Source organism: Pseudonaja textilis, chromosome 2 (genome assembly GCF_049901715.1).
Source record: "Pseudonaja textilis isolate UNSWEBS1 chromosome 2, rPseTex1.2, whole genome shotgun sequence".
NCBI lineage: Eukaryota > Metazoa > Chordata > Lepidosauria > Squamata > Elapidae > Pseudonaja > Pseudonaja textilis.
The window spans coordinates 59,534,846-59,549,534 of record NC_141991.1 but is presented as its reverse complement, the minus strand read 5'-3'; the positions used below and the strand labels follow the sequence as shown (position 1 = coordinate 59,549,534).

Below are 14,689 nucleotides of genomic sequence, written 5' to 3'. Positions count from 1 at the left end.
AGGGAAAAAAAAGATCTTCTCCTCAACTCACTGCTCATGTTCAAGACAAAAAAGGGCCTGGATTTCCCTATTCTGTGTATGCTAATGGATGCAGAATTGAATAATTTGTGAGAATGGAGATCAGGCTATTCCTTTATCCCACTCTTTTTCAACCATCAATTTCTGGATTATTTTGATAGTAGTTTTCCAGAGGAAATGTGAATAGACAGAATTTGATTCTGGACAAGCATGCTGATATACCAAACCCTGTCTGAATTTTATACACAGGACAAAAGCAAGGAAACAAGCTGAATCCTAACAGTTCTAGTAGCTTTATTGATCCCAGAAGTCCAAACCATTCAGATTTTTAGGCCAAGACCATGAATAACTATTTGAAACATGGTATTATTATTTGAAAAAATATCTGAATAAGGCTAGGAGAAGACTATTCTAGGAAATAACATGAAAATAAGCATTTCATTGCAGAAATAATTTAAATTGAAATATGCAATTAACTGATATTCTTACCTGAGCACTTAGCTGTGGAAATAGCCTAGTAGACAAATCTCTAGCTTCTAAAGCTTCTGATACTTCTTTTGTCCAGTATGTTTGACATCCAGCTATGGTCACCTGGCCTGGCCAATCTAAGACCCATGTGGTCCGAGGTGTCTTTAATTAAAAATAGATCACATTATTGATTTAAAAAATGGGTAATTTTCTTTCATCTTCATTACTATTCCATAACCATGATATAACCAATTGTAATTTACTGTAAAACATATATAACAGTACTTGGTAATGCATACCTTTTGGAGAAGGACAAGTACATTTTTCTTAACATTTAGAGCATATACGCACATAAAGCTTTTTTAAAAAGTTAAGATCAGTTCAGTGATATCACAAGGACAGAGATTTAAATCTTTTTCACAAGAATTTCTTGTAAGATGCTAGCCAAGTGATGAGACTAAAATCAAATCTACATAACACTACAAATGTAGCTAGCAGATTTTGAGGTGATAAGAATGATAAGGAAGCCTCACCTTCAGTATGTCTCAGCCTAGGATGTCCAAAAAGACATTCAGCTTTAATATACTCCTTGGATCAATGCTACTTTTAAAAACTTAACCTGCATCTTTGTTCTGGAGAGCCATTTTTCAGCTTCATACAATCAAGAATACTTCAACCCATGAAATTCAGCTGGCAATCTCATTCCTACATTTATAACTTCAATCAGTATATCCAATCAAATTGTATTTGATTATAACTTCAGAAGATTCAACAGTTGAGAATGTAGGAAGAGTTAACATTAACAGCCCCACTCAGAGGGAGATGAGTATTTAAGAAATATGAAATATAAATAAAATAAGATTACAGTGCAGCATTTTGCACTGTCTCTCTGTTATCTTAACAATATTGACTATGACTAATAAGTTTCAGACAAATACCTCTCATTTCTTTCCTCTTTTATTTTGTCACACTGTCAAATACATTCATTTGGTATTACCACTGGTAAGCTAAGACATGATTGATGATACAGTATACATAGGGTTGTCATTGTTTTTCCCTGATTTCAGTTCCCTTTGACTTATCTTGCAAATCTTGAAAATATATTTTAGAAGCTATGCAAGCCTTTGGTTGTTTTTTTTTTACATTTTCTACTATAAACAGGGATTGATATTTGTGGAGTTTGATGTATTTCAACATTTTAAATATCCACTAACAAGACTAAAAATCTAATACCTGGCCTGGCCAATCTAACCCACAGTCCAATGTATTTTATACTGTCTATTCAGACAATCACTTGGCTTACTTCTGCAATTCCTATACAACCCTTTTAAATAATGGACAAAAACGAGGAAAGAGGCTTTTCTCAAAGAAGAAATATGCTTTTTGAAACATAAACAGAAGGCAGACACCAAGACATATTATGTGCATATTAAAAACCAAGCATAAAATGAAAAAACCAGAAGGTTATTAAAATTCACATCTGGAATTTATCAGCAGAGATGGGAACCTTACAATAGCACAAATAGCATCAATTTTTACATGAATTCTATACAATTATAAACAAGAAACGTACTTTTGGGTATGCCTTAATTGCTCTTTCAATATTGTCCCTCACACTAGCCTTCATAATTTTCTCAACTTGCAGCAACCAGTCTTCCACATTGCCCGTGGGATAAATAGGAGAGAAAAGCTCCACTTCTTCATCTTCTGCAGAATACATGTGTGTAATCTGCAGATCTTCCTGAAAGAGAAGCTAATGAGAAAAAACACAGCATGAGACTGACAACAATTCTTCCATTCTTGCCTCGTACAAAGAATAGATAAAGATCCTGTTAACAGGTAACTATTTTTTTCATTTAATTTTATTTTCTAAATGTAGAGAAATATATTCTGATCTCATAAGCATGTTCACATAGCGGTACCTTTATGTGTCACTTCTCTAGCTCACCTCAATATGTAGGATTTATCTATTTGTTTGCTTGTTTGTTTACTTATTTATTTACAGTTTAATCTCTAAGTAACTATCACTGATTCAGGACAGTGCAGAAACTTTTAAAAAGACACAATATATTAAAAAAGGAAAGATGGTTCTAACAGGGGAAGGCATTGTAGACCTGAATGTTTCCCCAGGCATTTGAATCAAGTGGGCAGATGAAGTCTGTTATTATTGAAGGTAATTTATACTATTTATTGTTTATCCTTGGGTACTAATGAATTATGTCTAATGGGTTTATGTGATTTAATTCTGTAAACTGCTCACAGTCACATGTGTGACATGGACAGCTATACAAATCATGTAAGTGTTATCTTATCTTATCTTATCTTATCTTATCTTATCTTATCTCCTACACATATATAAAACTTATCCCATAGTGGATACACATTTCATGCTAGCTCAAGGTCGGGGGAAAAAGATAGGCCTTCTAAACTCACTTGAAGCAAAAGAGAACTGAGGCTGTTTGAACTACCAGGATCATGGTGTACCAAAGGATAGATATTATGTTAGGGAAGGCACAACTCCTGGATGTTGTAGTATAGCATAGTTTGATAGATGGGACCCAGACCATGCCAACATTATCAGATCTTCTAGCATTGGTAGAAATGAGTAAGATCACTAAACCATATGTCTTATAGGGATTTGTAATATATATCATCACCTTGAGTTGTACTCAGAAACCCACTGGTAACAAAAGCAGCTTGTGAAGAAAGAATGTTACGTGGAAATAGTAAGGTAAGCCTACACATCAGGTTCCCATAGATCCCTATCGGGACACTTCCATTCTGGTGGGAGGGGGAACTTGGTAACATTTTATTATCTGTTCCTAGCTTTGATCTTTCCTTTGATGCACTTTCGTGGGAATGAGAACGGGGAGGGATGAGCCTGGGCCCATCTGTTTTGTCTTAGATCCGAGGAGTCAAGTACGCAGCCCTTGAGAACGACTTCTTATCACCTCCTCAGCTTGAGGTTCACACAATATCACAGCTGGGGATTATCTTGCTTGGGACTGGACAGAAAGGAGAGATTTCAACAAATGTTAACCTAATGCTCTTGCGCTGGAATGTTAGATCCTGCTTATTTTCCTTGCTATTACTATTTCCCAGTAAAAGTTCTTTTTGAAATGCTACCTGTTTCAAGAGTTCTGCCTTCTTGAGGAGAGAGGAGAGGCAAGACCTTACACTATAGCTACTCATGCTACTGCATTCTGGACTAGCGTTAGCTTCTGAGTGGTCTTCAAAGGTGAATGCATTGCAGTAATATGAGGTGATTGGGACATGAGTGGCCATAAGAAGGGCTCCCAATTTAGGAAAATGCAATCAGTGCCCAGGACAAATCTGCACAAAGGCCATAGCTGCCATCTGCTCTTTCAGACCCCCAAATAGCAAAACAGTTGTGCCATTCAGAAATAAGAATGGAAAATCCCCAGAGCTAGAAGGTCTGTAAATGCAAAGCCACTTGATCCTGTCAGAATTGAGCTTAGGCCAGTTCCTCCTCATCAGACCCCTAGAGATTCCAAGGACTGAGACTAGACCTTGAGAGCATTATTTTCCCGTGCAATGTTTACCCGTGCAATATTCTCAAAACACTTGCGGAGGTGAGGCTGCACAGCTGTAGGATCTTTGGTTTGAGACAGTATTTCTAAAAGTTCATCATCAGAAAGGAAATAAAATCTGGAAAGGAAAAAGATTCTTGTTTGTCCTTAGATTCTAGAACACAATATGATATAGTACATTAGAATGCAATTTTAAAGTCTTGTATCTAATTCCAGAATCACTTTCTTTCTAATACAATCCTTCTACTGGGATTCTAAAAGAGTAAAATTTTACTAAAAAAGAAAAGTTCCTTTTGTAAAAGGACAACACTGAAAATGTAGGAATACCAAAGAGATTAATCCAGGATATTAAGAGAAGATTAGAGCCCATTATTCTTTTATGAATTCCCAGTGAACATTTTTTTTAGAAAGGATTATTGCCTGATGCTATTCTAAAAACTCAGAGAGATGTAGCATCAGACGTAGAAGAGAGATTTTTTTCTGGTTAATAAATCTTTTTCTTTCTCCCTCCCTCCCTCCTTAAATGAATAATATCCTTATGCCTTGCAGAAAAGAGACTTCAATTAAGACCTGTCCCAGAATATGAGTAAATCTTTTTCTAGTGAATTGAGCACATGGGAATGAAAGTAGATACAAAACCTCCATGCAAGTACTTCAAAATACATGCTACTTCCCAGTCTCCCCCCCCCCCCCATTGCTCTATATTTAAATCTCAATTACAATAATTTTACTCCTGAGGTTACAAGTTTCCTTGTTCAATATCACTTGTCTCCCTGATACAAAAGCTGAACAGCATCCAAACACACATTTCCTCAAGTAAGAATGACAGGACATCTTCAAGTAGGAAGCAAGAGAGATCCTTCAGTTTCTTTTCTTTTGCTCCGGGGTATGTGTTTAAGTATTTCAGATCATAAAATTACCTTGGGAAAGCTCCCCTCTTAGTCTCCAAGTATTCACTTAAACCTTTCTGCACCAGATCCAGTAATTTATTACATTCCCTCAGCTTTTCCAATAGCCTTGGGTCAGGGCATACATTAATTACCTGGAAATTGACAGATTAACACAATTGAGCAAGCAATGAAAATTGTAATATAATTTTACATTGTGGATTTAATTTCAGCCATGCACTAATAATAAGAATATTGGTGTTATGTTACAACAAAAAGGGCTTAATATTGGGATGAAGCAAATTTACAACATTGTAAAGAACAAAATGAAGAGAGCTTGCAAGCCTATCATAATCTTTATACCTTTGCTCTCTGTATTTAAAGAGAGTAAATTAATACTCAAAAGTAAGTAAATTATTTGGAAAAGTAAAAAGAGAAAATGGGTAGTAGGAAAAAGAGAAAAGGAGCTGGCTATGTCTATCCTCAAGAAAATGCAATCCATGAGAGAGTCCCCATCTAGAACTATGATTTTAAATAATTGTTTGAAGGCTAATGTTAACCAAAGAATACCCTATTTGAATCCCAGAGCAAGATGATGAGAGCAAACACTGAATAGAAGAAAGGAACATATGCGTTAATAGGAGAGAAAAAAAGAAACTGAACCAGATCTTCCAAAACATGTCTTCATCATGTGTCTTCTCAGATGTGTAAACAAAGGAAACATTTAAGCTGTATAACTAAATATAATCTATGGAGATTCTCAATCATCCTGGTCATGGATTGAAGAAAACAAATATAAGAGTTCTTACTGATATTATTTAATTTTGCTTATCCCAAAATCAACAGGACTCCCACCAAAAATTCATAATGATGGCACACAATTAGGTGCAAAATAACAAGGAACAATTCTTAGAATTTTGGTAAGGATTAATTTGACACAGTGTCTTAAACTGAAGAAACATATTACACAAGTGTATACCTTGATAACAGAATATGTTACACACTACACTTAATACATTTTGATATACTTATTTAAATTTATGCAGAATCAACTTATGAATAGCATTTTCCATTGAACATGTCCACATTATCATGGTTTTCATCCCCCAATTTCCTATGACCAGTTTGAAGCCAACATGTTGCTAACCTTCAAAACACCACAAATTCCAGGAGCTAATCAGTGCTTTTTCCATCAGACTACAGTGCAGACATATTCCATCATTTATGCTTTCACCTCATGCTGTGTGGCAATTTCTCAAAAGGAATATCAATTTATTTGTTAAAGAGGGAGAGCTATGAATAAGTGTCTATTTCTTTGTAATATTTTAAAGATCTTTGAAGTAATAGTGTCTTAGCAAAATGCTATTGTAGTAAATCTTCTACATGAAGGTGGGGGGGGGAGACTGAGCTTAATGGCTAACATGAAGATAACATGGAGATAGAAGAATTCCAGCCAGTGAGAGGTCAGCACATCCATAGCCTTTCCAGAGAACAGCAAAAGGAAAACAGCTTTATATGCATTTTCAAACACACCAAAGCACAGCTTAAAATTGGTTGTTTCTTAAGCATTACTGATATTGTGGAATCATTAAAGTTCAGAAACAGCTTTAAGGTGGGCTTAGAGTCTTTTTACAGAAGTGCTCCGTGCTAATAGTTATAACCTCACCTCTCTGTTCTCATTGGCATTCTTCATAATCTTTTTCCACATCCTCTCCATCGTCTGGTAACGTTTACTTTCCACAGGTAATTGTCTATTGATGTCTTCCGAACTAAAGATGGGCTCCAGATATAGCCAGGAACGCTGGCAAGTGAGCCATTCTTCCAAGACATCCTAGAAATAATATGTTGTATTATGTGGATGTAGATAGATAGATAGATAGATAGATAGATAGATAGATAGATAGATAGATAGATAGATAGATAGATAATAGAAGAAGAGAGGGAGGGAGGGAGAGAAGGAAGGAAGGAAAATATCCTCCTAGAGGATATTTACTTTTATTCAGATTCATACAATTCTGTTTTTCACAAACTGCTTAAGACCTGGTTTTTCTCCCTGGCCCTGAGCTAGGATGGGATCAAGCCCTTTGGTTAGCTTTTGGAGTTTTGATTTCTGGTTCAACTATCTTCCTTTCTTTTTCTTGGAATTTTTGTATTTTAATTTTTATCTGTAAGATGCCCAGAATTGCTGTTGAGTCCTCAGCTTTGACATTGAAATAATAAATAAATACACATTAAACCACTTTGGCCATAGTTAAAGACCACCACAACGTATAAAATTAGAGCTTTGACTATACATGGAAGCAGACATAGATATTTATATCAAGAGACTAGATTTTGAGAAAGCTAAAGCATCTTTAACTTTTAGAAAACTTAAGAAAACAATGGCTCATATATACTTTTTAATATTAAAAACAGTGACAATCTTCTGTCAAAGAAATGGTTCCTAATTTTAAGGTATTCCATTCTCACCCTTCTTACAGAGCATATTCAGGACATAAAGAAAGAAAAAGACATAGACTTCTGTTATATGAATAGAAGTCTACTCATGCCAAGTTGGATTTAAATATATAGTAGGACATCCAAAGAGATCTCATCCCTTACTGCATGCAAAATATAAAGTTTGGAGAGAAATGTTCAGCTCTCAATATAAAATATACTCTTAGGCCTACAAGAAGAGTATGGTATTTGCTCTAGATCTGGCTTCTTCATGACTAAAAAAACACCTAGAAAAAATTAATCACAATGACGGCTCTATAGTATAACCAGCAGTTTACTTGTTTAGAAATTCTATATCTACTGAACTAGAGTTACAAAGACTTCACCAATCATCTCATATATTGGAGAACCAACTTTCCAAAACAATCTAAAAGATTGTAAAGGGAAGAAACCATTTATTGCTGTATGAAGTATGTCTAACTCATACATACTGTATCATGCAAGGAAAAACATTGACTTACAGCATTTAAATGAACTAACATTGACTTAAAACACTTAAATAGAGTAACCAGAAATTCAAACATTCAAACTTTTTAAAACAATCATTTTAAAAAAGAACAACCCTGGAGATAAGCAAACAGACCTTGGGGGATGGGGGGAAGGAACATATTGGTTGCCCATTTTTAGTTTTAGACATTTTATGAAGTGACTGAACACTGCAATATTCTTCAGAAGAAAGAATATGGTACTAACCACTTTATGACATAATAAAGCATCAGAATCTAGTGGATGCTATATTGGTTGATATAATAACTAAAGTATTACTAAAATACCAAACCATATTGATTTTCCTGCACTCTATTATTCTTGCGGAAACAGTCATTATTCTTTTTTTATATTATGCAGTACAAGAAGGAACAAATTTCAGTGAGTCACTTAGTATTAAAATGTGTTTCAAAAATGATAACTATATTAAGAAGCCCTTTTAATTTTGAAGCTATTGCCAAAATTGTTCTAAAGTGAAAAATAAAAATTGTGGAAAATAATAAATGAACAAGATGCCCTTTCTGAAGTTAATTAGAAGAACTCTTTATACCTCCATTAACCAGAGTATAACCATGCCCTGGCAAAACTTGTTCTGTGGAATGTCCTCATGGTATTGGTTTTATCTCATCCTCATCTCAGCCCATGATTAAGACAGGCTTCAGTGGTCCTTAGCGATCTGGTTTTAAACTATTTTTTCCTTTTAAGCTGAAAAAGCATCCAAAGACAATGACAAGGTTTGCAAAATTGCTAGCCATTATGTCCAAGGAAATGTCAGGTGACTAGTAACTTGTGGAACCAGAGAGGCTTTTTCAAGTTGATGCTGGCTTCCCTTTTCTCCCTGGTTAATTAATCCACAAATTGCTTTGCCTATTATGCCCTACACCTACATAATCAAGACAGTACCATATAGCATAACTTAGAACATGCATTAATAGATGCAGCATAGGATTTGTTAATGGGGACAGAAAAAAATTATAGTGGTATAGTTTTCTGTTAACTCAAGAATAGTACTTTTATCAGCAGAGAAAGATCCCAAGATAAGACCTTCCTTGACAAATCATTAATTTGGACATCAGTATAAAGTTTTCAGCTCATGTGTTACTCTGCATATGTGCCTGAAGTAACAAGGTCAATTGTATTATAAATTTTAAATGTATGAGCTTCAGCACAGCACTGAACTGTTTTTTTTAATATTTATTGTAAAGTCCAGAATAGATGGATTCTTGGAATGCTTCTGATGATGGGGAAATGCTGCAGTATCTTTCAATGTTTTCCTCATCTAGTAATAATGAATGTTCCTTGAACACAGGGCAAAGAAGGTTTTTATGGAAAAGTCAGCCAATTTATTTTAGTTGTTATATACCCACTGAGTTGGTTGTTTCACAAAAATAATATATGGGCTAAAGAGGGAAGAGTTAGCTTCTAACAAAATCTCATCTAGTTTGCATTAGGTTAATATCCATCTTATATAATGGCAACAAATGCTGTATGACCAGCTGAAGTAATTACTTGCAGAATGACCCTGGGATTATTCACTACCTTTAACCAAAAAGACACCCCTTTTTGAAATTTGTTGGCTTAGTCAGGTTCAAAGCCCCACTTCCTTGATGCCTGATTAAATATGCTCTGATGTCTTCCAGTCTCTCTGATACTGGCAAGCGTACAATATTCCTCTGAGTCAGGCTGGGGGTTACAAAATTACACTTCTCTCTGCACTTCAGATTTTGTGGGCAGACAGGTGTGTAATTAAGTGTCTTCTTCAAAGGAGATAGCGCTGAGACTACCGTGGATGGTCAAGAAGTCATACAGGAAAAAAAAATAACAACAGTGTGTTAAAACTTTCTGAAACTGAAAAAAAGGGCATCATAATCCCAAACATTCATTTTCCTGCAATCCCAGTTTAACAGGACTTGCAAATTAACCTCTTTGCTTCTCGGGCAGCATATAAGGCAGCAGATCTTCCTGGGAGCATTATTTTCGTAACTGACAATGATTATATTGTCTGTTGTCTAAGGGGTTGCACTGGTATTCTAGCATTCAATTTTGTATTGCTGTACTAAGATTTTTCCAGCAAGACAGAAAAGTGCTTCTCTGTGGGGAAGTTTTTATCTGTTGGTAAAAATCTTTGCAATCCACATCATATGGAAAATTAATCTGTCTGGTAAAAGGATTTTTTAAATGTGCAAAATTATGCTCGAAGAACACATGGTCACATTATAAGTGCAAACATGTCACCTGATTTGTTCAGATCTCGAGTTTTATCTCTGTGCCATCCTGCAATATTCTGCAGAGTTTGATTCAAACATGTAACAATGGCTAATGACCATAAACAAAGCAAAAATATTTAAAATAAAAGCTTGATGTTAAAATGCTTTACTAAAGCCTTTCACTGAAGAAGACATTATACTAATATACATTAACTCTGAAAGACATTCTTCTTTCCATCTAAAACGTAAAAGACTTTTAAAAGTATTTAAGATTTTGGGTAGTCCTCAATTAACAGCTGCAATTGGGGCCAGAATTTTTACCGTCAAACAATGCAGTTAAGTGAGTCACATTTCACTATGCAAACTTTTTTGCCATGATTGTTAAGCAAATCATTGCAGTCATTAAGTGAATGATGAAACGTTAAGCAAATCTGTCTTTCCTCCTTGACTTTGCTTGTCAGAAGCCCTTTAAGAAGGTCGTAACTGGCAATCAGGTGACCCTGGGATGTTACAACCATCATAAATACAGGAAAGTTGCCAAGTGCCCAACTTTTGATCACATGACTCCAGGAACACTGTGACAGTCATAAGCATTAGGACCAGTCAGGTCACTTTTTCAGCACTGTCAATGATTTTAAACAGTCATTAAACAAATGATTATAAGTCAAAGACTACCTATATTAAAATCAGGAACTTGCCCATGGATGTTTTTTTAAAAAAATATTTGACTGACTCTTGTGAGGTTCTAAGATTAACAGTAGCCAGTAGGAAAAAATATTTATTTTCTCAGTTTAATAAATATTATGCAAAACTGCACAAATGCAAGTACCATATTTGCTTTCACTTTTCTGCTCTTCATGCATTACTTGCAATTATTTATTCCATTTTCCCTGTCAAACACAATAAGCTTTACCATTAATTTAAATTAAAAATTCAATTAAATATAAATTAGCTCAAATTAATTTAAATTCATTTTCATAATATATTCCTCACTGCATTATACAATTTATATAATATTCCTGGCAATTCATTATGTTTTCAGCTAACAATATGAAGTTGTCTCCAAGTTCATGGACATCTATGTCCTCAACTGACACGTTTATCCCTAAACACATTAAACCATCAAGATCTCACCATACAACTTTGCTTTATTTTCCATTCAGTGTTAACACATTTGCTAAGTATTCTATTTATTCTCATCCATTCTTTGCTGGCATCATACATTAGTATTATCACATTCAGCATCCAATCTACTTCCTATTTTGCAAAATATTGCATGTTTTAAAGCTGATTTAACATATGCTTTCTCTAAATCAATAAGTATTGAAGGCAGAAGGAGAATGGGCAGAGGGTGAGATGGTTAGATAGTGTCATTGACGCAATGAATATGATTTTGGGCAAACTCTGGGAGAAGGACAAGGGGCTTGGCAACCTATAGTTCATGGAGACACAAAGAATTGGATGAAACTTGTGACTGAACAACAAAATCAATAAGTATGTAATGAGCTATTTTTTACATGCATTTATTTTTCAACTGTGTTAAGAAGAACAAAATTGTGATCTGTGCACCCATTCTCTTGCATGTTTCTGGATTTCATGGCCTCACTGGACTCCCCAAATTTAGCTCATTACCTTTTGGTACTCTTTTGATAACAATTCTGGAAGAAAAACCCCTTCTTAAGCTAATCCCCTTGTAGTTGCTATAAGGGAATAATGCATAAGAAAATAATAACTTTGTATAGAGGGAATAATAACCATTCACTTAATCTAAAGAGCAGTGGTGAGATTCAAAAATGTTTACTACCGGTTCTGTGGGTTTGGCTTAGAATGGCTTAGAATAGAATAGAATAGAATAGAATAGAATAGAATAGAATAGAATACTTTATTGGCCAAGTGTGATTGGACACACAAGGAATTTGTCTTGGTGTAAATACTCTCAGTATACATAAAGAAAAGGTACATTCATTAAGAATGAAGAATCATAATGTACGACACTTAATGATAGTCATAGGGTACAATCAACAATCAAATCATACTAGGAAACAGTCAAGTGGGAGGGGATGGGTGATAAGGAGTGGTGAGAAGATTAACAGTAATAGTAGTGTACACTTTGTAAATAGTTGAACACTGTTGAGGGAATTATTTGTTCAGCAGAGTGATGGCTTTTGTGAAAAAACTGTTCTTGTGTCTAGTTGTTCTGGTGTGCTTATTTATTCAGGGCTTATTTGGTGGGCGTGGCTTGGTGGTCATGTGACTGTGGGCGTGGCTTGGTGGCCATGTGACTGAGTGGTGTGGCCAACTTAATGTCACTCACATCTAGGGCTGCCTTACCTGGCCCCTCCCTTCCCAACCATTCCTTGTCACACCCAGCCTCAACTTATCTATAGTTCTGTAAAAATATTGTTCACCTTTTTTTGGACTTCATTATCTACATACTATAAATGTACTTTCATGGACCACTGAAAGGAGAAAATGGCTCACATGCTTTGCCCAAGAGTGCAATAGGCAACAGGCTTTTAAGGTGCTGCCAGAAAGAAAGGGGGGCACCAGGAGGCAAACAAGAAGCAATGGATGGAAACTGAACAAAGAGAGAAGCAACCTAAAACTAAGGAGAAACTTTCTGACAATGAGAACAATTAATCAGTGGACCTGCTTGTCCCCAGAAGTTCTGGGTGATCAATCACTGGAAATTTTTTAAAGACTGGACAGCCATTTCTCTGAAATGGTATAGGCTTCCACCAAAAGTCCCTTCTGAGTGTTATTCTGACACCTTTCCCAGGACCTCTACTCAAAGTTTGGCATCCTCAGTTTTCCTGCCTGAGCAGGGGCTTGGACTAGAAGACCTCCAAACTCCCTTTCAACTCTGTTAAACACACATGTATTTATACTCTGGACTATAGACATTGAACGCATGTAAACCCTGAAAAATATGTGGTAGCCCTGGGCAAAAGAAAGGCAGTAGAATCACTCTAGGTGTAGGGACAGTGTAAAATATTAACACATGATAAATAATGGAACAATTAAAAGTTATAGCACAGAGTTTTCTCTGTCTCTCTCTCCCCCTTCCCTCCTATTTCTTCTTCTTTCTTTCTTTCTCTTTCTTTGTCTCTTTCTGTCTTTCTCTCCCTTCCTTTCTTTCTCTCTCTCTCTCACACACACACACCACACACACACTCTCTCTCTCCCTATTTCTCTTCCTTCCTTCCTTCCTTCCTTCCTTCCTTCCTTCCTTCCTTCCTTCCTTCCTTCCTTTCTTTCTTTCTTTCTTCCTTCCTTCTTCCTTCCTTCCTTCCTTTCTTTCTTTCTTTCTTTCTTTCTTTCTCTTTCTTTCTTCTCTCTCCTTCTTCTTCCTTCTTCTTCTTCTTCTCTCTCTCTCTCTCTCTCTCTCACTCTCTCACACACACACACACACACACACACACACCTGTCAGCCTCATTCCCTCTCACTCCAGGCACCTTATTCACAAGGGAAAGTGAATCCAGCATTGAAGAAGTTCTGCAGGTAAACGGACTTGCATTTGCAGCTCCTGCAAACTTCCCCATGGCTGGATCCCCCCCCCTCCCCCAGCATTCTTTCCCTCTTGGTCCAGGCACTTTATTTACAAGGGGAAGCGATACTTCTAGTGTCCATGAAGAATCCAGCCTTGGAACAGTTTTGCAGGTTAACGGACCGCTGCTCCACCCACAGTCATGTGTTTTTAAGTGGCTGCTTGAAAATGCATGGCTAGGGCGAGGGAGCAGTCCTCCTTTAAACTGGAGCAGCGAGCATCGGGTGGGCGGGGTAAGCAAGTGAACGGAAACAGGCAACTGGGTTGGGGGCATGGCCAGCTAGATGTTGCTACCGGTTCGGTGATCCATGCCAAATTCTTGCTGCGAACCGGTTGAATAGCACCTCTGCTACAGAAACTAAAGGTTAAAATCTATACACAAAGATATCAACATGGATTGATCTGAGAATGCACTGGGGCCTATGTAACAAGTTACTATCTTCAGAATTATTTTGAGTTAAGAATTTGTGTTAAATATAATCCCTCTTCTGAGCACAAAAAGCAACTTGAAAGTGTGTACCTGGGTCAGCTTCAGCTTATTTTCCCATGTGTTGATCCTTTCCTCAAATGGCTTTTTGAAAGGCGAAAAGGACATGCTTTGTGTCATAACAATATGATCATCAAGAAGTTGAGAAGCTTCATCAGGACTCTTCAGAATAAATGTTTCAGTTTCTTTGTACGGAGCTACATTGAAGAGGATAGATTCCCATTCACGCTCCATTTTATCCAAAGCCTAGGAAATGCGAAATAATATTTTGAACATCACTGAACATAGTTTGCTTTAAAAATGGCAACTGGACAAATGTTAACAGAGTGCAATGGCATTGATAAAAGGCTGAGCTTTACTAAACAGAAAAGAAGGAAAGAAAGAAAATGGAAATTATTATTTTCTACCTCAAATTTTATTCTTAGAAAACTTAATGAATGACATGCAAATATATAAGATTCCCAGTGAATTTCATCCTAGTTTAAGCCATCCAACATTCTTTATACCTTATGCAAATTTAAGAAATGATTGCTAATTAATA

The 14,689-nt window shown here is 36.1% G+C and overlaps 1 protein-coding gene across 4 annotated transcripts in view; it reads right to left on the bottom strand.

The window, feature by feature from the left end:
- Positions 1–14,689, bottom strand: part of DNAH1 (dynein axonemal heavy chain 1) — a 199,825-nt gene that overhangs the window by 94,784 nt on the left and 90,352 nt on the right. For all 4 annotated transcript variants that reach the window (XM_087924016.1, XM_087924015.1, XM_087924017.1 and 1 more), the window contains 6 exons: positions 14,182–14,394; positions 6,591–6,755; positions 4,958–5,079; positions 4,050–4,155; positions 2,060–2,239; positions 508–648 (listed from right to left, as the gene is read on the bottom strand). In XM_087924016.1, the coding sequence (XP_087780142.1) occupies positions 508–648; positions 2,060–2,239; positions 4,050–4,155; positions 4,958–5,079; positions 6,591–6,755; positions 14,182–14,394 (927 nt within the window). The remainder of the gene's footprint in view (positions 1–507; positions 649–2,059; positions 2,240–4,049; positions 4,156–4,957; positions 5,080–6,590; positions 6,756–14,181; positions 14,395–14,689) is intronic.